Source organism: Vanessa atalanta, chromosome 9 (genome assembly GCF_905147765.1).
Source record: "Vanessa atalanta chromosome 9, ilVanAtal1.2, whole genome shotgun sequence".
Taxonomy (NCBI): Eukaryota; Metazoa; Arthropoda; class Insecta; order Lepidoptera; family Nymphalidae; genus Vanessa; species Vanessa atalanta.
This window is the reverse complement of record NC_061879.1, coordinates 6895777-6921812: the sequence shown is the minus strand read 5'-3', so window position 1 is coordinate 6921812 and position 26036 is coordinate 6895777. Positions and strand designations below refer to the sequence as shown.

The following is a 26036-nucleotide window of genomic DNA, read 5'->3' as shown; positions in this document are numbered from 1 at the left end:
TATTACTAACAATCCACCCTGGCTTCGCACGGGTAGAATAAAAGTCCACGAATAAAAAACGTCTATATCGTGAGACACATAATTATTGGTTTACGCTCCGAACACCAAAGTACCAATCGTCATGATTTTTTTCCAACATCAATCATCAACATATTTTACCCAATTTGCATACACAACATTTCTTTTCGAAATTAAAATAACCACTTCAATCAATTGAACACGATATTATTGATTTATTTGTTAAATTTGCGTTTAATTTTACAGAAATTCGTATATCGGTAATGCAAAAAAATATAATTAATCTTGTGCGAAATTTTACTTTCTGTTCCCTATTTCAGATTGGCATAATTTTGGAATGTTTTGATATTGCTTGTATAATTAATCCTGGTTTCGTTTCATAATATATAATACCTTTTAAAATATTACAATATTTCTTTAATTCAATTTCTAATCCCATTATAATTACCACAGTTTGAATCAAAAATCCTGTATTTATATTGTTACATACTATTCGAATTAATTTGTAAAGTGGCAGACGAGTATACGAAATTATGACTTACAAATAAATATAAATATTTCTTGATGTACCTTTGATTATCCGAACGATTAAAATTATGTTTATATGTATAACACCATCTTTTGAAATGATTCTTGTTTTGATATCGAATTCGAATTCAAACAGTTCTAGTTCGAAAAATATATTAATGAAAAATTTAGTCCTATTACACTTACACTACTACATTATAATGAATTGTATGATTTTTTTGTATCCATGTTTATTTTTTTCATACTCTCGCAGTTGAAACTTTATACCGTTCCAGTTGTACAAACAATAGCATGCGAGTCATATCCAGTAATCCTTTCCAGTAAAAATTAAATGACGTTGCAACGAAAACTGGGAATCGGATAACTCAAAAAGATTAATTCATAATTTCAATAACAATTCGGTCATAATATATATGTGAATATATGCGACAAAAATCAAAATCATAATATACTTTATTCAAGTAGGATTTAACAAGCACTTTTGCATCGTCATTTAACAAACTATATTAAGTGAAGCTACCACCGGTTCGGAATGCAGATTCTACCGAGAAGATTTGACTTAGTCGTCAAACAATGAAAAATGAATTTCATTGACAAACAATATTTATATTATACTGTTTAACAGTATTTAAAAGATCAATCATGTAAAAACAGTAGTTTTAAGAAATTAATAAATATATGTTATTTTGGAAAAACAACAAAGAGCGTGCGGTTCGATATATTCGAACTGAGCTATGTTTGGCTGGGTGTGACGGAGATCGCTTGCGATGAATAGCCTTACTTCAATTCTTCCAATGTATAAACATTCAACGAAATAATACTAACACAAGCTCGGTATCACTAAGGGTTATTTATTGTTTCTCTATAGAAAATCGTATGGTACTCGCCTTCCGGCAATATTGTTGAAGGACGCTCTGTCAAGAATACCAGGGTATATGTAGAACGGCCTAAAAACGAAACTCTAGTCAGCAGCCTTGTGCCACTCATCATCCATAGCACCAAGATAGAAGATAGCGGTAACTGGACCTGTAAAGCCGGATCTCTCAGTGAAAAACTGGAAATACTTGTAGGTGGTAAGTATAATATTTTTTACTAATTCTTAACCTATAATAAAGTATAAATATAAGTTAAATAAATAGTCCATTTATTACTGTCGTTTCAACACGAGATAAAATTTTACTTTCTAACAGAGATGCTAAAATGCATAATTTATCATTTAATATTATTGATATAAAACTGAAGATCCTAAGATGCCGTCACATAAGGAGTAGGTCAGTTCCACTAAGAGGATTGGAAGTGGCATTTCGTGGAAAAAAAGCTGTTAGTATTCCTGACAACATTTCACGTTAATTTTGATGTTACATATACTTAGTTAATTGTATTAATGAATACAAAGCTAAAGTTTTATTGAAGTTTTAAATACTGTTCGGAGTATTTACATAAGTTTGAAATATTGAAACTTTAATATATTTTTTTGTATCTATACCTATATTTTTATTTCGAAAACTGGAGAGATCTTATGGTTTAAGGTAGACTTATAAACTAAGATATTAGCGAGACTTAGTTAACCTTTATTGCTGTTCAATCTGGGAATGTACCGTTGATTTGTTAAATTAAACGTCGCGATAAAACTTCATGGTTCGAATTTAATTCTGCGACGTGTGTATTAACTAACTTAAATCGTACCCGCATGATGGTTTACATTCTAAACACTTTACTAGAGATATGAGGCCTTTGTGTGGGACATTAACAGTCTGTTATTTTTTCCATTATAATATCATGTTCACGTATATTTTAATAATATTGATGAGATGTATTAGTGAATGTTTAATAAATGATGTGTATTTCAATCACTTTCAGAAAAAGTTAATTTGAGCGTAAAGGAAGATAGCTTCATAGGAGAGGAGTCGAAATCAGCAAAACTCGATTGCGTAGCTAAAGGTTACCCAAAACCCGTCGTGCAATGGTACAAGGATTTAGTGCCTATTATCGGTACGTACTGAAATGCAAGCTACGTACTCATAAAACCATTTATCAATCATCAATATTCAATTCAAAAAGTAATCCTAATTTTTAATCAAATTAAATTTTCTGAAATCATTAATATTGTTTAACTTATTATAGATGATCATAAGAAATATATCGTAAGGAAAAGGGAAGACAACCATCAATTGGAAATCAGGAACTTGACTCACCAAGACACCGGAGAGTACACGTGTAAGGTGACCCAAAAAGCGCTGTCCTATTACACCTACAAACGTGTCTTTCTTACCGTACAACGTAAGTGATACAATTTTATCAATAAAAAAATCCTAAAACCTACTAAATTGGATTATTATTGTAAATGCGAAACTATCCGTGTTACACTAAATCATTGAATTGATCGTAATGAATTCTGACAACCTCAAAGTCTCCAAAGTCTGGATAAGGTCATTGGCACATAAAATCACATAATAATATAACCTGTAATTTCAAATAAATCTTGTAATTCTAAGTGTATACTTTTTGTGTTTATTAGTCAAATAAAAGAGGTACTAAAACTCAACAAGTTTTTGAACGACATGGAACTATTAAGAGAAGACCGAATAAGTATCTGATACAGATGTCCGATACAGTTACCCGAGTAAAACGACGAAAGTATAATATTATAATAATAATAATTTTATAACAGTATAAGTAATAACAAACTTTGTCGAGACTTAAGTAAAATTTAAATAGGAAAAATTAATTAGGAGCCATAAAGTCAAATGCGAAAAGTTTTATTAAGATTCGCCAAGAAAAGTTTTAAAGTTCACAATCCGACACCAGACAGGGAATGTTTTCATTCATCTGAGCGAAAATTATCATCTAGTAAAATATATGTTTTTGATTGTTTTTAAAGGCTATTTCATGCAGTAACATTGTTGAAATTGAATTAGTAAAAGTAAGTTAATACCAATCATTCTAATTAAAAAAAGTTTATCTGCAATTATATGCTATTGAAAACAGACAGAATTAAAACTTTGAAAAAATGATGACTTTGAATAAATAATGATATTTAAAATTCAATATACATGTATGTAAAATGTAATATTTCTTGAAACATACATCTATAATGACAATTGCAAATAAAGATTATTAATTTTAAAAATCATGTACGTTAAGCTTTTTACATTTTCTGATTGCTCTATAAAAAGTTATCTTAGTTCCAACAATTTCAACTGCACACAGATGGTATTTAAGAGCTTTAGAGCTTAAAAATAATTTATCACGAGCTGTGGTTGGACAAAAACTTAGAGAAATTTTTATCCGCTTAATATTTCAACATAAAAATAATAAAATATTAGATAAGAAAATTAGTGTTAATATTTGGCTTTATCTAAAAATCAACCCGCTATTAGAATGTGATCGGAAGGCAAACATACATATATAAGCGATACATTCAACAAGTGTATGATCAGAGCCGTCTCAAGCAATGCCGTTGCCCTTGGGCGTCCATGAATTTGGGGCCCTTTTGGTAGATATTTACTACCATGTACAAATAATGTGCTTATAGCCAAGCTTTAAGTATAGTTTCAAATAAACGGTGCGGTAATTTTCGTAAATTCGTAGGAATCAGATTGGTTGTACAATCTTAAGGCTATAGTATAGCTATTTCTATCATGAAGGGCAGGTCTATAGCTTTCTACTTTTAATATCGACTATCGTCACTAGCTTTTTGATAAATATGTTAGTTATTTCTTACAAATATGACAATTTCGAAAATATAATGTAAAACAGTCAACGTGAGCATAAACGTGTGAAACAAATTGTTGGTTCTTCGGGGCCCTCTCAGGCCCTAGGCACGAGCCCCGTATGCCTTATAAAGTTATGTAAAGTAAAGTTGGTAATGTGTATGATTATTAATTTCCTTAAAACTATGCTTAATTTGACCACAGGCTTAAACGTTAAATTTTAGATAAACCTGTCATCGTCAACCACGATACTAATGAGGTCTATTACACCAAGTATAGCAGTGAAGAGGTCTACGCTATTGTCAATAAAACGTAAGAATCTCATACTACTCGTAAAACACACTCATATGCCCATCATATGCCCTATAAATAAATATTAAATGGTGTAAAATTAAGGATTATTTATATCATCTATGTGATCTGTGTGCTTTTTAATTTACAAATATAGTTTTCGTATTTTTAATTCAAATACCTTTGCATTATTTATAAACTTAAAGCAGTCGTCTAACGTTATTTTTTGTTTACTAGCAAAAACATTACGTGTAGTGCTATTGCGAGCCCTCCTCCTACTTTCCGTTGGAACAGGCGACAAAACGGTTTCGATGGAGATGCTATTGAAGATGAAGAAACGGTAAGTGTTTAGTTAGATAATAAAATATCTCTTTAATTTTTTAATTTATTATTTTTATAAGTTTAACTAACACTTACCAAAAAATAAAATGGATCCAGTGAGCGTCAAAAACTAGTCTCACTAACAAAGACACATCGTATAGAGTCAAAGCTAATATATTATATTCAAATAGTCGCTTACGTTTGAATCGTTATCTTATACGTTATTTATAACGTCATAATAATATTACCTCGCCACGGTTGGACAGAGCCTCATAGGAAATAAATGGGAAAGGAAAATCAGTTTTAGGTTTCCATACTGAACTTGAAAGCTGAATGGAACACCTATTTGGATCACAGAACAATAGCAGATATTGTACAATTATAGTATTATTTATATTTTTGTATGTGTTCTAAATAAATCTGTTCTTATTTTTATAAACGATGTATATATGTATATATGTTTTATAATAAATCAACGGATACTATATTTAAAATTAATTATTAATATTTCATGCAAAATAATTTTTCAGGTCTTGAACTCTGCCGATGGTACCACTTCGGTCTTACAGCTGAGAGTATACAATGAGAGCTACCTGGGCGAATATAAGTGTTCTGTTTCCAATGATATGGGTCATGTCTCTATTGTCTTTGACGTCCAATTGGGAAATAAACCAAACCCACCAGACTCCGTAAGTTTGAGAACATTTTATGTTTACTTTCATCTTTTGTTTAATTAATGGCTGATGCCTGCCATCACGTCAAATGTAATTTTGTTATGAAACCCTCATTCCATTTTCGAGGACTTTCATCAGTGGTCTCATTATCCAAGTTAAATTTACCTTCCAAGATGGTCTTTTACCAGATTTTTAATACAAACAGTTTTATCAAAATTGATAAGTATTGAAACTAGTATTTTTTGGATAACAATTATCATTTATAATAACAATAGATTAGTTATTGTTTAATAATTGCTGTCATATTTTGTAAACGGGTGGCGTCATAGAAGTTTTTCAAAAACCTTTTTTTTCCGTAAATAAGATTCTACTTTCGACTATACTATCGTAAATTAGGAGGTTTTTTCCAATATTCTTTCTTATCGTATAAAGAACCTTTTCGAATTTGAATTTCGACCAAGACTACACTACAACCTGCTACAATTGTATCAAAATCAATTGTACAAAGTACAATTGATTTTTTGTGTGATGTTCAGGCTAAACACATTTACTTTTTTCTAACATCATCCCAAATAACTCATCATATTTAAAAAAATATATTTCATCCCCAGATTCGTATTCCACCGTCACATGTTGGTATGGTTTTCAGGTGAACTTCATGTACGCTACGGCATCTGAGATGACTTTCAACGTCACTTGCTCAACGTGCAATTTGGCGATTGAAGAAGAAGACAAGTCTCCTGACCCCAAAAATCTTACGGTTATCGGTAAATATCTAAATGAACTGAAATATAAAAAGCAGTCCTAGATTTTAGAGTTAGTTTGTAACAATTGCCAAAAATTTCTTACCAATTCAACGGCCCAATAGATTAATTATATATATATCAGCTAGAGTTCGTAGATTCAAATATCAACAACCACTACTGAGTTTTTATACGCTGTATTTTTATTTATAATACACGCGCATAATGCGCAATAAATTCACCATTCATCATTCGGAATGTACCATATGTATCAATGTTGTGGAATTATCTTCAAGGAAGGTACATTTTTATTCTTAAGTAGGGAAAAGCTATGCCCAGAAGTGGGATATTTACTGGCCGTTTTTTTATATATATACTCAAAATATATCAGCGAAATCTCTTCTGTGAACTAAGCCTTCTGTAATGATTACAAAAAAAAATCTGATGTTATAATATGTTCATACAAATAGCCCTAAACTAAGCCCTGATTAAATATCGTCCGTATTTGTTCCATCGCCGCTCAAAGGCCTTTTCTGTTGAAGAGAATACTGAGCGTAATCCAACACGCAGCTCCAGTACGATTAAGCAAATTAAAGTGTTAGAAATTATTTCAACAATTGTAGATTTCACTGAGTATAGGATTCATGGAAAGCACAAGCATCTACTGATTTATTTCGCGTGCTCGTCTGAATTAAGGACAATAATTTAGATATAAGATATCTAATATAAGGACCTATAATTTTAGATATATATTCAAATTGCAAGGATCTACAACAATATTTTTATGTCATTTATTTTTTTATCATATAATACATAGTAGTGTTTAATTATACATCTTCAAAGATTCTACTATTTGAGAAAAGACGAGATAATTATATGACATTGTCCTAGCAGCGACATGTAATCTCAGTCTTATATATACATAAACACATTTAATATTAAATTCATATAATCTCGCGATTTGTCGTAATATTTAGGCTCTACAACAATAATACTCTTTGTTGTTTTTGTATATATATTTTTTATGTTTGTGTACTATATTTGACCTATGTAAATAATATTGATATATTCGCAATAACTCATCATTAATTTCACTATTTTTTCTTAATTTTTAATAAATACATATATATTTACTTGTAACTGAGTGATAGTAAAGATTGATATTTTATTTTTACAGGTTATTCATTCCAGCTCGTTCCATTCCAAGAAAATTATCCCGCGGATTGGGATGCAGCAACAGAATTCAAAGTTGATATTGTGTGGTCTAACGGTAATTACATACTTTTATGTCATTTTAGCAAATTAATTGTATATTTATAGAATTATCTTTCAACATGTTTATAACTATTTATTTATTATTATTTTATTTACTTAGTATCGTCTTATATATTTTAAGACCTGCCTAATAAATAATAACCCTTGGGAATGATTAATGTCGGATGCGCTTAACACAATAATGTTATTTTTATTTACCTAACTAAAGTATCTAGTAATTATAACTAGGAACTACGAAGATAAATACGAATAAAGTAGGATTTAAATTACTCGATCGCCATTATACAGAAAAATCATTTGTGAAATGTATTCAATTGTTAACACTTATCTTCAGATACGCTATTCACTGTGGGTCCGCTGGCTAACAAGACGACTTACCACGTGCGCGTGAGCTCGCGGAACGCAGCCGGCACGTCGGAGTGGGTGGAAGTGTCACCACCACCCTCAACGAGCTTCGCCGTCAAACTGGTCGTGTCCGTCGTCCTTCTATTCGGCGCCTCGGTGTTCGCGCGTTGTTATTAATTTTTACTATGAAGGATCGAGCTTATTTCTTAGAGCGATGTTGTAGTGTTACTGTAAATAATTCCGTTTGATGATTATGTAATATAATGTATTTATCGTTGGATTTTCTAAAGGCTCGATCGGCTATTCGATGTTAACCGTCAATAATTGCTTTCTAGAAAAGATAATTATTATTTTTATCATATATTTTGTTGAATTTAATTTTTAAGTTATATGATTTTTACGACATCGCAAAAATATTTGACACATTGGAATTAAAATGGTAATATTCGAGTCTCATTAAAAAGGATCCTAAAACATATACAAAAGACTTTATATAATTATTACTAAGACACTATTCTTAGTTGTTAACACATTTGAATAATTGAACAACATTCCAAGCAACCGTAGATAGAAAATATAATTATTTAAGAAGATATTGTGTGTTTAAATTCATAAAAGTGTTCACTCTATTGATGTATCTATGTTATAATTTAAGATTTTATGATTATAATAACATAAATATAAAACGCGATTATACGTGACTGAGAGGAAGAAAATTTTGCTTCAGATATAATAACAATAATTTCGCTTACAATAAACGCATACAATGAAAGTAAAATGTATTGCAATTCGTATGAATTTTGGTGCGTATGCCTTAAACAAAATGAAAGTTTATTTGCACGAGTGCGTACTGTCTTAAATATTTTTTTACAAATAAATAACGATTGGGAATATTTTTAATAAATCACATTATACATATGATTTTCAAATATTTGATTTAAAAAAAAAAAAGTACATTTCGTCCACGTCGTGACTTTCGCTTTCGATGGATTTATATAAGATTGATAAAATGTGTTTGTTGTTTACCTTATGTAATTGTCATTTCATCAAAAATATAGACAATAAGCTTCTTTCATTATTGTAATATTATGTGCTGTAATATTCATTGATTTGTTTTTGAGAATTATTATAAATATGTATTGTTTCTAGCTAAAGTAAACTTTATAAATGGATATATTTAAAATAGTAAATAGATCTCATACGAATGTCTCTTATGTATTAAATTTATTTTTCTTCACCTAACACGTTTCGCAGTACTCAGATTATCATTACCCTTAAGATAAAAGTATCAAAGTGTAGAAGTAGCAGGTTATGAAGCAGAATGTAATCTCTGCTTGATTTGTGGTCGCAATGTAAATATAAAATTAAATGTTGTTCGCTTATAATGTTTAATTGTATAGTATTTTTAATGAATATGTGCAAATCGTATAAAATTGTGCTTATGGCGTTTGATTTTATTTTTTGACAAACACGAAAATTTTAACGAGAACAAATCACAGCCAACTTTTATATTTAACCAACCAATAAGAATCGAGCATTTGAAAGTTCAGTTCTCAGTCTCCAGTTTTACAGCATTTATTTTGTAAGTATATAAATATATTTATTTCCAATCTCTTATTGCTACTTATACATCATTCAGACATCACTTATCTATCTTCATATAAAAGTAAATAGTTTGTATATTTGTTTATCTGAACACGATTATACAGAATGTATCGATGTATTTTAGTAGGGCATTTTCCTGAAAGATACATAAGGCTATGACCTACCTACGACGGCGAAGTGGTAACGCGGGTAAAACCACGCGGAAGAGCTAGTTCACATCAATCACCATAAACACAATTTTCGTCATATGTTTTAGGATTGCACTGATTATATTTATCTTTTTTAATATTAGGGTGTTATTATTTGATGTTAAAAATTAAAAACTCGAACTAAATTTAGACGATGACAATATTAATTACTTCAAACCAGAGTACGCTTTGCCGCTTTTGATACCATTCGTACCTAATATTTATATTGGATTTTAAACGATAGCGTATTGAAACTTGTAATTTTCACTAAGTAAAAACGGTTAAATATTTATTGAGTGGTAATCGATAGTATTGGATAGTACGGGATGACTTCTCTTATTCATAATTGATTTTTAATTCGATACCAATTAAAATTACCGTCAATTTTATAAAGTGTTATATTACAAGGTGTAACTCAATTATAGATAGTGTATACAGGAAGACTGAATTTCTTCTATTTTGCGTTTTACTTTCTACATTCTAGGTATTGTATATTATCGTTTTTGTGAATGATATATATATGTAGGAATTTAATAAACGAATTTCTGTTGTTAAGCTTAAAAAGCGCGTAGGTCCCTGCCAAGTCCCATAGGGGCAGTAAACACATGTTCCCACATCGTACTTCCTTTGAGCAGTTTCAATTACCGTAATGTTTTATGTCAATGTATATATGTCAATGGTTATCTCGCTCTTAATGTAAACAAATTGTTAATTACATTACATACACTGATTCTGCTGATATTAAAGGTGGTTTATAAAATATTTTATTTTTTATTCCTCTCTCACCTTTACCTTTAGCTATATATATAGTAAGAGTAAAAAGTAAAAGTAACTCAATCGGCTTTTTATTAAGAGGTCTATGCGCTACATAATTATTATGTAAAGTTGGTGTTAGATATATGAGGTCCTCATATCTCCTCACCATTAGTGAAAGCGCAACCTACCTTGGGATCTAAGATGTTATATCCTGTGCAGCTGTAGTTAAACTGGCTCATTCGTCAGGACTTTGTGTATGTGTGTGTATATATTACTATTATAGTCATTACTCGATTGGATGGAAATAAACAGAAAATAAATATGACACGGTTTATGTATTTATTGAAATAAATAATTATTTATCGCCACTCTCTTATTACGCGTACTAAAATTGCTGAAATTATCTAATCACGACGGTATATAATATAATTCATATAAAAAAGCTAATCGATTTATGTTTACATGGAATATTTTAAGTATAAAATTAACTTTTCATTAAAAAAAATAATATTTTTGACAATTGTATGACATGTAATTTAATGATAAAAAAATGTCAAGTTTAAAATCATTTCTAATATAATAATATATAAATAATTCAAGTGTTTATTAACGCTACAATGGAATTAAAACAAGACTCAAACCATACGCATAGCAAACATACATCCTATACCTACGACCAAAATACCACCAGCGAAAAATATTCCATAGAATGTTCCGTCAGATATCTGGGCTGCTTTAACCGGTTCGGGTTCATTATCAACTTCTTCGACTAATTCGATTTCAGGCTGTTCAACTGTCGACGCGAGGATTGGTTCTGACCAGAGAGAATCACCAGCTTCATTTGAGGCACGAAAGCGAACCCAATATTCAGTTTTTTCATTTAATTCGGGCAACGTTAGTGTAAGATCTGTAAAAATATATAACATATAATATTTACTAAAAAAAATACGATTAGGCTTTTAACGAAGTATGATATCTTGTCGTTGGTTAATGTTATTTGAGTAAAATTTAAACTCGTTCAAAATTAAATTGAATGGTATTTGATCATTCCGTTTACTGGTATTTTCGTCGATCAGTCTTGCATGCATTACATTTAACATTTAACACTTGGTATGTGAAATATAAAAGAAAAAAAAATTGACAAATTTCAGTTTCAAGTGACGTATAATATTTTACAAAGGTATTCATTTTACCTGAACTTTCACCATCTACAATATTATTACCATCTATTTTCAACAAGGCCTCTTCTGCTTTCTTCCAGTCTACATCTCTAGGCGTACCTACTCTCTTTTTTAATAAACTTTTGAATTCCATGTATTGAATAAGAACTTCTGAAAAACCAAGAACACTGTCAATTAGATCCTGAGACATATTCAATTAATCTACGAGTATATTAACATTTTATTTGAATAATATGATAACCAACCGTCGACTGGAAACAGTGTTTCTCCATGCCATTTGACTTGAAAGTGAATAGAGTCGTGTGTAACATTTTCAACACTTATCTACGAAAAAATAAACAATAAAACATAATACAAGTAATACTTAATTAATTAATATACAAACTCTACGCTTTGGCATAATCTCTTTATTATTTTGAAATAAGTCTCGTTTATCTCTTAATGTTTTTTAACACGAGATTGAAATTTATTAAATGGAAAAGTTAAATTATCTGAAGAATCTATCATATTATTGAAATGAAAACATTGCCTTCGGAAATCGGAAACTCGCGAAGTTTTCAATTTCGCTCGGTGATTCTACGATATTTTAAGCCAACGAATGTTTTTTTTCTTTAATGTAAATGAATACATACATAAATTATGTATATTGTATATTAATATTTATTTCTCCGCAGACATGCTGTCTACATCGACATTATGTCATATTATTTACAATTATTATATTAAATACTGTGCCTGCCAAAATATACTGTATTTATTTAGTTTAAAGTATACTATATATAGCCACTTTACTTCATTGAAGTGAAGCTTTATTTATTATGCGGCATTAGTTATATGTTCCTGATGTACAGATTGAATTAAAACATGTATTTAAAACTATAAAATACCTCAGTCGGTTTCCTTGGTTTCTCTAATTTTAAGACGGCGAAAATTTTATCAACCTCTCCGTAGAGGTTGCTTGATCTACATCGGTATCGTTGACCGAACGTTGACTCATTAGCTACTAAAGTGAGAACAGCTTTCTCTCCGTCATCGATTAGTTTAATTTCATCTTTAGAAAATTCGGATAAAATATCACCATCTTCCTTAAACCATCTATAGATTGGTGTGGGGTGTGCATTTGAGGCGCAAACTAAATCCACGCTGAAATTAACGAGTCGGGAGTAAATAAATGTATTCCATGCTTGTAGTCAAATAACTGCTGAAACTTATTCGTGACTTATTGTACCTTTCATTTTCCTTCCCCGGGACCAGAGCTGTATCGTTTCCATCTTCAAACATAGGAGCATCTATAATAACAAATACGTTATTGGAAATACCATAAACTCGAATAAATACGTGCAATATGTAGAAAACAGACACAATAATATATTGAGTACAAGACAAACGGATATTAGCTCAAATAAAGTCGACATAAATATATTATATTGTCGATTCAAAGTTTACTTGATTGTTGGGCTTTGTGAAATCCATTATTTTATTTATTTATTTATTAAAATAGTTACATCATCAACTTATCACTAAGCACTTAAAATTAATAACTGATGTGGGCACTATTTAAAGTGATACGTCTTTAAAGGCGTAAACAACATTAAAAGCCACCTAGATAGGTACCCCTATCTCAAATATTCTACCGCCAAACAGCAATAGTAATATTGTTGTGATCCGTTTGAAAGGGTGAATGGGCCAGTGTAACAAGGTAAAAGGAACATAACATCTTAATTTTTAAGGTTAGTGTCGCATTGGCGATGTAAGGAATGGTTAATATTTCTTACGATGCCATCGTCTGTGGGCAGTGATGGGATATGAACACTTATGATCATTGGGGCGGTGCGGATTGATATCAAATCAAATCAGTATTATGGACCTATGCCTACTGCATAATACTCGATAATACTAATTTATCGAATGCAACATTTATCAACCGCAACAAATATCTGATAACAACAGTTGCTGTGCTCTAGCCGTAGTAACCACAGGCGGCTCATTTACTAACCCGCCTATCTATTGTAAAAAAAGAAAAAAACATTAATATAGTTATTCCTGCTAGATTAAGAAATTTAGTAAATGAAAATATGTATTAAAACTCGTCCATGGTATACAAAAATAATAGCGTATAACGCCATCTATACGTGCTCGTTAAAATTAATATTACTCTAGTCTGTATTTTGAGACTTTAAAGCAGCGCCATCTTCTTACACCAATGATAACTAAATCTTTAATTTCATTGACAGTAGGGTTCTTTTTAAGAGTTATATGAAGCTCCTTATGAAATCAATTGACGCCAGTAACCTATAGTTAGCAACTCTATCGGCATGATTTGATTTATGGCCTTTTACATTTGCATTTTATAAATCTATAATACTTTCTTCCTTAAGCTTTGAACGTTATTTTTGTGGATTGTTCCCATTTGATACATAGATGGGTGATTGGTAACAACTTGTAGTTTACTCTTAATTTTATCAAATTCCCTATGCCGCGTAACGCAGATTCCAAAGTTCATTTCTTAACAGTATCGGTACCAGATAATACATATGAAATTCATATTTAACATAAGATCCCAACTAAATATTACTAAAATAAATATGTCTTCAGTACGGTAAAAATTATATAGGTCGTGCGTTAAGCGGACAAGAATGACAAAATTTATGTTTTTATTAATTAACTTTTCGATTGTTCTTTAGTTTATCAGTATACTTTACATCATTCTACTTGTACCGTAAACTCATAATACGCCCTTGGGGACGGTGGTTGGTCATCTTTAGCCTTAGCCTTGGTTATTCTTATAATTTAGCTAGGATGACGAGACTTTACTCTAAATTAGCTTTACTTACTCCTGCATAAGTTGTTTCTTGTCTAAACTAAGTAAATGTATAAACCCTTACGTATATACACATATAAAAATACATATATTTTTGGAATACCTACAATTGACAAGTAGAGTTATATTCAAGCTCGTACTCGCAGTACAATCATCTAAATTAGGACTTTCTTGTATCGCATCGCAATTGTAAACTCCGCTGTCTTCTGGTTGCAAAGATGTAATTGTCAAGAGACCTTCGAACCCTTGGCTATTGTACTTAGTCATAACTTGATATTTCGAAGGATTCACGTCCTCTAAAACAAAGTTACACAACCAATTACTATTAGTCGGTAGTAGAAGTAATTACATGATTGACTTTAATGTGAAGGAAAAAAAACAGTGTATAAAGCAATAAGCCGTAAGCGCACGCGCAGGAATGAACGCTTAAATGTACACACGTACGAAATGCGTAAGAATGTCAAATTATTCAAATAGTGAGGGGAATATACTGGTATCGGAGAATTGTCCGATTTGTCCTTACCTGTGATAATTTCCCCATTCCTATGCCAAAGCAGTCTGGGTTCTGGTTCACCTTTCGCTTGACAAGATAGCGTTATAGATCGGCCACGGTCTACTGTTACTTCTGTCGGCGTATCCACAAATTCAGATGGATCTGTATATTACATGAGTTTAGAATAAATTTAAAATATCTCATTTTTTTCTTAGTTACCATTTGTAATTGGCAATAGTTATGTGATAAGGATTATAATCATTTATTAACGTCGACATTGAATTAATTGTTAATATTACTACGGTATTGAGAGCGAATGATAACCCTTTAATTTAAAACTAATTGACGAGGTGAGTTTTATTTCCCATTATTGTGTATTCATGACAGCAACAGACATACTTAGTTGATTAATTTAATATTAACTCACCTATAATACAAAGTGAAACATTACGCTTTAGAGCACCAGACCGACACTCCCAAACTCCCGTATCTTCTACATTAGCATGACTGATGACAAGAACCATGGCTGGTATACGAGTTCGGAATGCAGGTACGAAATGTTCCTGAGTAAACACCCTGTTCGTTACTACCCGTTGTACGACGTTTCCTGAAGGATTTATCCATTCTACCTGAAATATAAATACAGAATAGAACATATGTAACGTTATACATATATAATTGTATATGAAAAAGAGATGATAAATACAACGAGCAAAAAAAATACCTTTTAAAAATCAAAGGATGAACAATTAAAAAACAGGACGTAAATAACCTAGTATGGAATTAAACTCAGCGTCTTCTATGCATATAGATATGCAAATTATACAAAATATGCGTAAAACGTATTTAGTTGGCTAGAAAGGCAGCAAGAAAAATAAAGAGAAAGGAAGCTAGGGGTGCGAAGTAAGATGACAATTATAGATTAGCTAAGATACTGATTATATAATTTTAAATTTGCATATAATTGTTGGAATATACAAAAATTCAAGCCTCTATACATAATAGATTTCTCTTTCATTATATTATTCAATCTTTCACTCATTCACATTCGCTCACCACTCATTCAATCAACGAACAGCTTTACTTGATTATTTAATATTCATTATTAAAAACATTGTCAAACAGTGCAGACGTGTCTTATTATACCTACCCCATTTCCCTTCAGGTTATGGGCCCAGGTCATGTTTAAAGTTGTTTAAATAATTAAAATTAATAGTAAAAGTGTTACTCAAAATGGATTCGCGAAGTAAAAGAAATATACAACAATTTAACGGTGATCGCTATAGTACTTGGAAGTTTCGTATAAGGTCACTACTAGAAGAAATGCAGTTATTGCCTGTTATTGACGAAGAACCACCACCAATACCAGATAATGAGTGGATTAAGAAGAATATGCTAGCAAAAGGTACGATTGTAGATTACTTGGGTGACACATTTTTAAGCTTTGCAAGAGGTTCTTCTACTGCAAAATCCATAATGGCCGAACTAGACAAAGTATATGAGCGGAGGAGCTTAGCGACTCAATTGGCTTTACGTAAACAGTTACTTAATATGAAACTACAGCCAGATGTGACACTATTCGAACATTTTAACAATTTCGATAATATCATTACTGAATTAATATCGGCTGGTGCAAAATTGGATGAGATGGATAAAATATCACATTTACTTTTAACTCTACCCACATCATACGATGGTGTTATAACGGCACTGGAAACACTTGGAGAGGAACAATTGCATCTATCTTTTGTAAAAACTCGTCTTCTAGATCACGAAGTCAAACTAAAGAATACCACGACGACAGAACTCAAAGTTTTACATACATCAACGAATAAATTCAAATCGCAGAACAAAATTGGATTCGATAAAAGGAAATCATATAATTATTATAAAAAGAAGTCATACGCCGGAAATTCATCATATAAAATTTCAAAATTATATTGTGATTATTGTGGACGACGAAATCATATGAAGAAGGATTGTCGATTTTTCAAAAAGTTACAACAAAATGGAGGTAGTAGCGGCAGTAAAACAGCAGCTGCGAGCGCTTTGCAAATCAGAAACGATAACGAGGACAGTTTCGCATTTATGTTTTCAACGTGTAAGTTGTCAAATTCTTATAAATATCATATTAATAATATTGTTTTCATTTTAGATTCGGGTGCAACTGACCACGTTGTAAATAGTAAGGAATTATTTTCTTCCTACTCAGAGTTCACAACACCGATTAAAATTGGTATAGCTAAGAACAATGAAAGCATTCAAGCGTTTGGTAAAAACAATAAATGTCACTACTAATTTAGGTTTTCAAGGGGCGATTAATAATGTATTATATGCGCCGGACGTGCCATGTAATTTAATATCTGTATATCGTATTCAACAAGGAGGTATGGTTGTTATATTTAAAAATAACAGTGTTTATATTAACAATAGTATCAAGTGTTTAGTATCGAGTGTTATCAGTAATAATTTATTTAAATTAGTTTTTCAAGTGCATACGCGATCTCAACATAATTTAAATTTGTCTCAAACTTCTACATCTTACGAACTATGGCATAAGCGTCTAGGTCACTTAAACAAAAATAAATTTAACATTCTAAAAAACTTAATTGATGATAGTTACCTAATTAATGATATTATGCCTAATGATACATTATGTGAGTCTTGCATACTTGGTAAACAGTCGCGGTTGCCCTTTGCAAAATCAAAAGATAAATCAGTCAGAAATAGGCCACTTTTTATAGTTCATTCCGATATTTGTGGTCCTATTACACCACCTACATTTGATGATAAAAATTATTTTATTACTTTTATTGACGATTTTACTCATTATACAGTAACGTATTTGATGCATTCTAAATCTGAAGCATATAAATGTATGAAAGACTACGTAACAAAATGTGAAAATTTATTTAATTCTAAAGTTGTTAATTTATATTGCGATAATGGCCGAGAGTACCTTTCAAACGAATTCAAAGAATTTTGTGTTGACAAAGGGATAATGTATCATTTAACGGTTCCTTACACCCCACAACAAAATGGTGTATCAGAAAGAATGAATCGTACATTAACCGAAATGGCTCGAACATTGGTTACAAGTGCGAAATTAAATAAAATATTTTGGGGTGAAGCTGTTTTAACAGCTACTTATTTAATTAACATACTACCCACTAAAACTCTGATAAATAAAACACCATACGAAATGTGGCATGGTAAAAGGCCGAAAATAAATCATTTAAAAATGTTTGGATCTACTGCATACGTTCACAACAAAGCTAGAAAAAATAAATTTGATGAGAAATCTTTCAAGTCAATATTGATCGGTTACGATGCAAACGGTTATAGATTATTCAATATCGAAAATAATCAAGTTTTTATAGCTCGCGATGTTATTTTTGACGAGTTAAACTTTGAAAAATCACGCCCTACACGTAGCAGTAGTGACAACATTGAAACCCTTTCAAAATTTAGTAAGCCCGAAATTGATTCGGCAAAGCTAAAAATAGATCAACAACAAGATTCTTTTAATGACAATTCGTTGGACGGTTCATCGAATACCACTAATTTAAGACGTAGCGAAAGAATTCGAGAATTACCCCCAAAGAATTATAAGCAAATGCACGATCCTGATTTATTTTTATCTCTTTTTAATGATACGCAATCTTTACCTACATCATATAAGAATATTTTCGATAGGCACGATTCTGATAAGTGGTTGAACGCTATACAGGATGAAATTGAGTCGCTTCGAAGCAACCAAACGTGGACATTAGTTATTAGACCGAAAAATGTTAATATTATAAGTTGCAAGTGGGTATTTACAATTAAAAATAATGAATTTGGTGAACCTACACGTTATAAAGCTCGGTTGGTTGCTCGAGGTTTCACTCAAGAGTATTTACAAGACTATCACGAAACGTTCGCACCAGTGGCTCGGATAACTACTTTTAGATTTATATTAGCACTGGCAAATCAGTTTGATTTACATTTACACCACATGGACGTTAAAACCGCGTTTCTAAATGGTATATTGAAAGAAAATATTTATATGGAAGTACCGGAAGGTATTTTAGCAAGTAATAACCAGGTTTGTAAATTGAATAAAACATTATATGGCCTAAAGCAGTCGTCCAGGTGTTGGTATGCACGGTTCGATCTCATTCTCAAGGAAATGGGTTTTAAGAACTCTGAATTAGATCCTTGTCTGTACATATTAGATAAAAATTGTATAGATAAAAACGTGTATATAGTTCTGTACGTTGATGATTTAATTATTACTACTAAAAATAGTAATTTATTACAAGCGTTTAAAAACAGTTTAATGCAAAAATTTCAAATGACTGATTTGAAGGACTTAAAACTATTTCTTGGTATTAGAATTCAAAGAACAACTAATACAATTTCTTTAGATCAAACAACATATTTGCAAAATGTTCTAAATAAATTTTCTATGAAAGATTGTAATCCATCGAATTCACCTTTTCCTTCTAAAATCAATTTTGTAGCTTTAAATTCAGACACTCACTATGATGCACCTTGTAAAAATGTTATAGGATGCCTTATGTATGCAATGCTTTGCACAAGGCCAGATATTTGTGCTTGTATTAATATATTAAGTAGATATCAATCTAAAAATAACGAAGAGTTGTGGAAATATTTAAAACATCTCTTACGATACATTAAAGGTACAATAATTTTAAAATTGGTTTATAAAAAATCTGAATATAAAGAGATAATAAGTGGGTATGCAGATTCCGACTGGGGAGGTGACGAGAACGACAGAAAAAGTACAACTGGCTATTTGTTTAAGGCCTTTAATAATTGTACAATTTCGTGGACCACACGAAAACAAAATACTGTCGCCGTCTCTTCAACGGAAGCTGAATACATGGCTCTCTTTGAGGCTGTGAGAGAAGCAGTCTGGATAAGGTCATTGTTAAATAGTATTTCTATACAAATAACAGAGCCTATTGTAATATTTGAAGACAATAATAGTTGTATATGTATTGCCAATAACCCCACAAATCACAAAAAATCTAAGCACATAGATATAAAATATCATTTTATTAGGGAACAAATCGCTAATCAAATAATAAAGCTAGAACCTATTTCCACAGGAAATCAACTAGCTGACATGTTCACAAAAGCGATACCCTCCAAGAGATTTATAGAATTAAGAAAGAATTTAAATTTGTTTTGAAAAATAATTCATGTTTTGTGTTAATCAAGTAAATGAAGGAATGAGTTTATTTAATAAATAAAACTATGGTTTATGTAACTAAATAGTTAGTATTTTATTTGTAAAAATGAGTAATGAAAGAAATTATGTTATGGTATTGTTATATTATATTAACTTGTATTTTTCAGGGGGACTGTTGGAATATACAAAAATTCAAGCCTCTATACATAATAGATTTCTCTTTCATTATATTATTCAATCTTTCACTCATTCACATTCGCTCACCACTCATTCAATCAACGAACAGCTTTACTTGATTATTTAATATTCATTATTAAAAACATTGTCAAACAGTGCAGACGTGTCTTATTATACCTACCCCATTTCCCTTCAATAATTAAATAAATTTATAGTGAGTAAAGAACATTATGATCTATTCTGATGTCTCTAATGACTTCGATCTAATTTTTAAGCCGTCATATTATTTTTAAATATGACAATCAACAGTAACACTAACCCAATTAGCAGTTTCATAATTATTATCATTGCCCCTAATTAGCTCTAATAAATATTTATAATACACAGAACGCAGTTCCACTGTGTATAATATTAACCTTGGAGAGATCACACGTTATTGTTTGTTTTTTCTATAAGTCTAACAATATTTTTGATCTTATACTTATAAATGTGTACCGACTCATCATACACATAATTAATAGAAGACATATTTTTATGGTAATATATTTTGTAAACCTTCTGTATCTAAATCTATAAGTCAATATTTTATTGCTAATTTTAAAATTAGTAAGTTGTTATTTATTTTTTACAATTACTAATACCCATTTTTTTACACATGAAAATTATTAAATAAAGACTATCTATAAAATATATATAAACACTTTTCTATAGACCTTTTAGACTGATTAATGTCTAACACAAGTTATTTTTTTTATATCTATTATAATTTTCACAGCGTTCAGTTAAAAACGTCTATGATGTCAATAATACTACATCGTTACATTAGGCTATGTTTAAAAAATGCAACATATGAATATACTGTAAAGTATATGTGTGACCTTAATCTATGAACTTAAATAATGTGAAATTTCCTTATCAAACAGACTTGTAGCCGTTGCGTGAAACCACAAAAAAAATCGTTTATAATAATATATTGGTATGAAGTAACAGTATAGTATTGTTTTTTTCTTTTGTCATTGGATAATTGTTCAAGTCACAAGGTTATGCGTTTTTTCATAACCAGATTTGAATTTCAAAAAGTTAATTATAATTATAAGTTATTACTCAGATATATTTTTTCCAAAAATAGTACATTTTTTTTATCGATTTAAATTTAAATATTATCTAAGTCATTTTAGATAACATTTTTCACAAAACTTAAAAAACGGATCAAATACTATTAAAATGTTTTAATTTGAATTCATCATCCTCATGCCCTTATCCCAATTTTACTTGGGGTCGACGCTGCATGTCTTCTTCTTCCATACTTCTCTGTCGGACGTCATCTCACAAGTAACATTCTTTCTAACCATATCGTCTTTCACACAATCCATCCATCGTTTCTTGGGTCGTCCCCTACCTCTATATCCATCCACATACATACTCAAAACCTTTCTCACAACATGGTCCTCATTCCTCCGCATAACATGCCCATACCAAGACAGTCGGTTTCCAGATAGCTTCTCGGTTACCGGTGCCACTTTCAAACTTCCTAGAACAGCAGGTCTGACCATGGTCTTATAGATCTTCCCCTTAAGTCTAATAATTGGAATAGGGGGTCACAAATTGTTCCCGTAACCTGCCGCCATTTCATCCACCCTTTGTTAATCCTGTGCTTTAACGTTCGATCGTTATTTCGTTTTAATTAGAATTAGATTAGATTAAGAATAATCAATTTAAGACAAATAAAGAGGCTTAAATATATCCACAACTTCTCTAAATTATTATGGTTATAAAAATAAACCACTCAGTTAATTAAATATATAGTTTCGATTATATTCAGTTGAATTAGCTTCTCTTGTTGGTTTGGATGTCAAGACATTTTAATAAATGGCTGTTAAGAGGTTTGGCATACTATTTATGTTTTGAATATTGTGGTTCGGATCATATTTTTAGAGTAATTAAACCGTAGTTCGGTTCTTAATTAATTACTTGTTGCTTGGACTTCGTACCCGCCTGGATAAGTGCCATTCATCCATCATATATTCTACCAATAAAGCAGCAATATTTAGTACTGTTATAATATTGTGTTCTGGTTTGAAGTATGAGTCAGCTAGAATAACTATAGGCATAAGGACACCACAGCAAATTTGCCACTAATTTTGGGAAATCAGATTAGTCCTAGTTGTAACCTTGTCCTAGTTGTCCTAGTGGCGATGTAAGAGACAAGATGTTTGATTAATGAAGTGATGACAAACTGCCATGTCATAAAAAAGGTTTACGCTCGCTTAGCGCCACTTATAATAATATAGCAAAACACTTTAATAGGAAATTAATTTTGTTTATTTGTAGCAGGCGTTTTAATATTTCACGTTCTATCGTGCATGAAACGAATCACGGGAAACTTTTAACCGGCATAAAAATATATTTAATTAAATTCAATAGTATATTTTGATAGGTTATTAATTTTTCGTGTTGTTTTAATTTATTCATTAAATATTATATATCATTAGGTAATTCTACATATAATACAAGGTAGTTAGATTTTATTGTTATCATTTATCATTTAATACATCAACATACCGTAAATCTCCCAGTGCACCCAAATGCCTTATCTTTGAATGGACAAAAATGTTTGGTTTTTTTTTTTTTTTTGGGGGCCTTAACTATAAATTCTAATTTGGCTAACGTTAAATCAAACCAATAATGAATTCATACAATCAAACAATAAATTCCGAATGTCTTGTATATTTATGACTGTTCTTCTGTATTGTTTCTTCTGATTGGTCGTCAGATGTTAGCCAGAAAAATGTCCTTCCTTGAGGTTTAAACTTGCTTCATACCAAATATCATCAAATGCGGTTCGGTGGTTTGGCCGTAAATGAGTAATAGACAGACAGAGTTATATTCGCATTTCTAATACTAGTACAAAGTATATATGCACATATATAAACTTTACTAATATTATTAATGATAATAAATAGGTGTTAACAAATTGGTTCCGATAGTTTCTTTTTTAAGCCTTACCTTATTTTTAATTAATCTACGCTTACCTTTTGATTCTTATTGGTGCCTTTACAAATAATAGATTTACGTACACCAGCATTATAATAAGCCTTATCTGGTCCATAATCTATAGGTTCGATTGATAAGCCCCGCGTTTCCTTTTGTATTGATTTTGATCCGTAAACTAGAATTGGAAAAATAAATGTTTATTCTCCATACATATTAGCAATTATTAGTATATTTGCGGATGTCTATTTAGCACTTTAAATAAGATAAAACGGTGTTTTAACCTAAATACCCTTTACTGATTGTGCCAACAATCCTAGAACAATTATACTGGTATCCAAAGCAAATATTTATTTATTTATATTTTAGTAGAAGATACAGCGTGCTTTGAAGAAGGTTTTACTATATAATACATGATAACATCTTAGTAATATATACACGTGTGTATTATTTAATCGCGGTGCATCTTGTGGCATAAGTTTTATGCATATATTTTACATTAGCGGCCTGTATATTTCCCACTCCTGGGCTAAGGCCTCCACTAAGGTTTGGATTCCACCACACTGCTCCAATGCGGGTTGGTGGAATAAGCATGTGGCAGAATGTCGTTGAAATTAGACACATGCAGGTTTCCTCACAATGTTTTCCTTCACCGCCGAGCACGAGATGAATTATAAACACAAATTAAGCACATGAAATTCAGAGGTGCTTGCCTGGGTTTAAACCCGAAATCATCAGTTAAAATGCACGCGTTCTAACCACTGGGCCATCTCGGCTCAGCATATATTTCATAACTTGTCATTTGCAAAAAGTCGTATAGATTGAAAACCATATTAAAAAGGTACAGCATTCTACTTAGAGCTTATTGTGTTGTACAAATGGTCTTCAGTGACTGCCCATGCCTGACATACAAACCAAAAAGCACTTCTAAATATAGTATCTGAATGAGTAGTGCAGTAATTCACGTAAAAATATTATAGAATAATCTTTAAAAAAATCTCCTATTAAAATGAATCAGTTAAATTATAACTTTAACTGGACGTGCGGTCGTTTAATCCCCTACCAATTTATAGATTTCAATCGCGTTTTTTTCTTTTATTTCTTTCTAGAAAGCATTGGGGAGGCAAAGAATACTAAATTGTATACCCTTCATTTTTGTTGTAAAACATTTTTAAGAGGAACAGGTAGCAACATCCGGTTTTTGGTTAATATCCCACGATATACAGCCATTAAACTTAACGCCATTTTTGTGACGTAGCGCCTACCTTTAAAATGTATTGTTCTCTTTTGGTTGGGAAATAAATATAAAATAAGCTAGCAGCAATAAAAACATTTAGGATCTAACATATTTATCATTGTATTGTGGCCGAAAAGTAATATGGTTTTTTTACGAAACGAAATAAATATTGTATTGGTGTACAATATTGAGTAACTGCAAACTAAAGCTGCAATATATAATAAAATAAATCCTCTTTTCAATGCGCTTTATAAGTCACATAACTAAATTTAATTTAATTTTTAACAAGTACAAAAAATATACCTGCTCTATAGAACATATAAATGAATACAATCACATAAAAAATCCACTTCATTTTTATTTATTTTTTCACTAGTCACGAAATATACACTATTAAAACTTTTCAACCCAAAGTTTAAGCTCATATAGACTTCATGATTGCCTCAGCGGTAGGCCACAAATGGGTTTAATACGGTATGTAGGCTTACACATAACGTTATAATTAATGGGGTCACAGAATTAACGCAAATTATTTTCATTATTTCTAACAATGTCACCGGTATTGAATCAGGAAGTAACACTTAAAGTATGCTGAAATTAAAAAGGTCATATAACTAATAAGGTGTTTTGCTGCGGTGATAATTAACGACCAATTACTAGAATGACATAACTAGAATCATTCATTCATCATCATTCATTCATATATAATTATTTATTTTGGTCACTTAAGTTTAAGTTTTATTTAAAACTATCATAAAGTATGATGACGTTGGTCATTTTAAATAATCAAAACCGAAAGGCATATAATACACACATATTGTACACGAGTATATTATATGGAAATGCAGGTGCACTCTCTAATCCCTCAGTCTTATTATCTGACGGGATAGAAATTCGCCACGACCACATCAGACGCAGGACCGATGCCTTACATGCTTTCTGAGGCATGAGACTGTATGCGCTTCCAACTCGGAGACCTGGGTTTTGGTATCTCGAGATCATATCTAGCCACTTGATCATCGACTAGAATATAATCGTGATCGCCCAATTTTCAACGTCTGATGATTGTATACATTTTTAAATTATAATTCATGTGGTAACGAACCAAGTAATTCTTCAAATAACATTATTCCCCTAAGTGGTTGACGTCTAAGTCTATTATTTCTTCATTATAAATAATCTTCATAAATCATTTTGATAAGATATGTAATCGAAATGTTTTAGTTCGATTTTATCATCACTATATCGCACTTCAATCTAAAATAGTGTTAGTTCAAGTCGTGTTTGTAGTTTCGTTACTTAGAATTTAGAGAAATTTTACTTAAAAAAAAGTAGACTAAGTATTACTTTCAGCACATCGAAAGTATTATATCACAAACGTTTTTCTTTCAATGCGCTACCGCAACTTTTAAAAAAGTTAAGAAAGCTAGGATAGTTTACAGCACGAGAATGATAGTCAATCAAGAATATTAGTTCAAT

General features: G+C 30.9%; 2 protein-coding genes across 2 annotated transcripts in view; one reads left to right on the top strand and one right to left on the bottom strand.

Moving 5' to 3' along the window:
• The window catches only part of LOC125066197 (neural cell adhesion molecule 2-like), a 112892-nt gene extending 102429 nt beyond the window's left edge, over positions 1-10463 (top strand). The window contains exons 3-11 of the mRNA XM_047674171.1: positions 1415-1619; positions 2407-2538; positions 2671-2826; positions 4484-4571; positions 4788-4890; positions 5402-5560; positions 6195-6312; positions 7466-7558; positions 7898-10463. Of these exons, the coding sequence (XP_047530127.1) occupies positions 1415-1619; positions 2407-2538; positions 2671-2826; positions 4484-4571; positions 4788-4890; positions 5402-5560; positions 6195-6312; positions 7466-7558; positions 7898-8085 (1242 nt within the window). The 3' untranslated portion in view covers positions 8086-10463. The remainder of the gene's footprint in view (positions 1-1414; positions 1620-2406; positions 2539-2670; positions 2827-4483; positions 4572-4787; positions 4891-5401; positions 5561-6194; positions 6313-7465; positions 7559-7897) is intronic.
• A 591-nt stretch (positions 10464-11054) lies between these two features.
• Positions 11055-24912, bottom strand: LOC125066366 (hemicentin-2-like). Its single transcript, XM_047674423.1, has 10 exons — positions 24861-24912; positions 23362-23498; positions 15380-15581; positions 14983-15114; positions 14567-14755; positions 12867-12927; positions 12526-12781; positions 11884-11962; positions 11651-11788; positions 11055-11364 (listed from the first exon to the last, which is right to left on the bottom strand). Exons 1-10 carry the CDS (start codon positions 24910-24912, stop codon positions 11093-11095), a joined length of 1518 nt encoding a protein of 505 aa, XP_047530379.1. The 3' UTR covers positions 11055-11092.
• Between the last annotated feature and the right edge of the window lie 1124 nt (positions 24913-26036).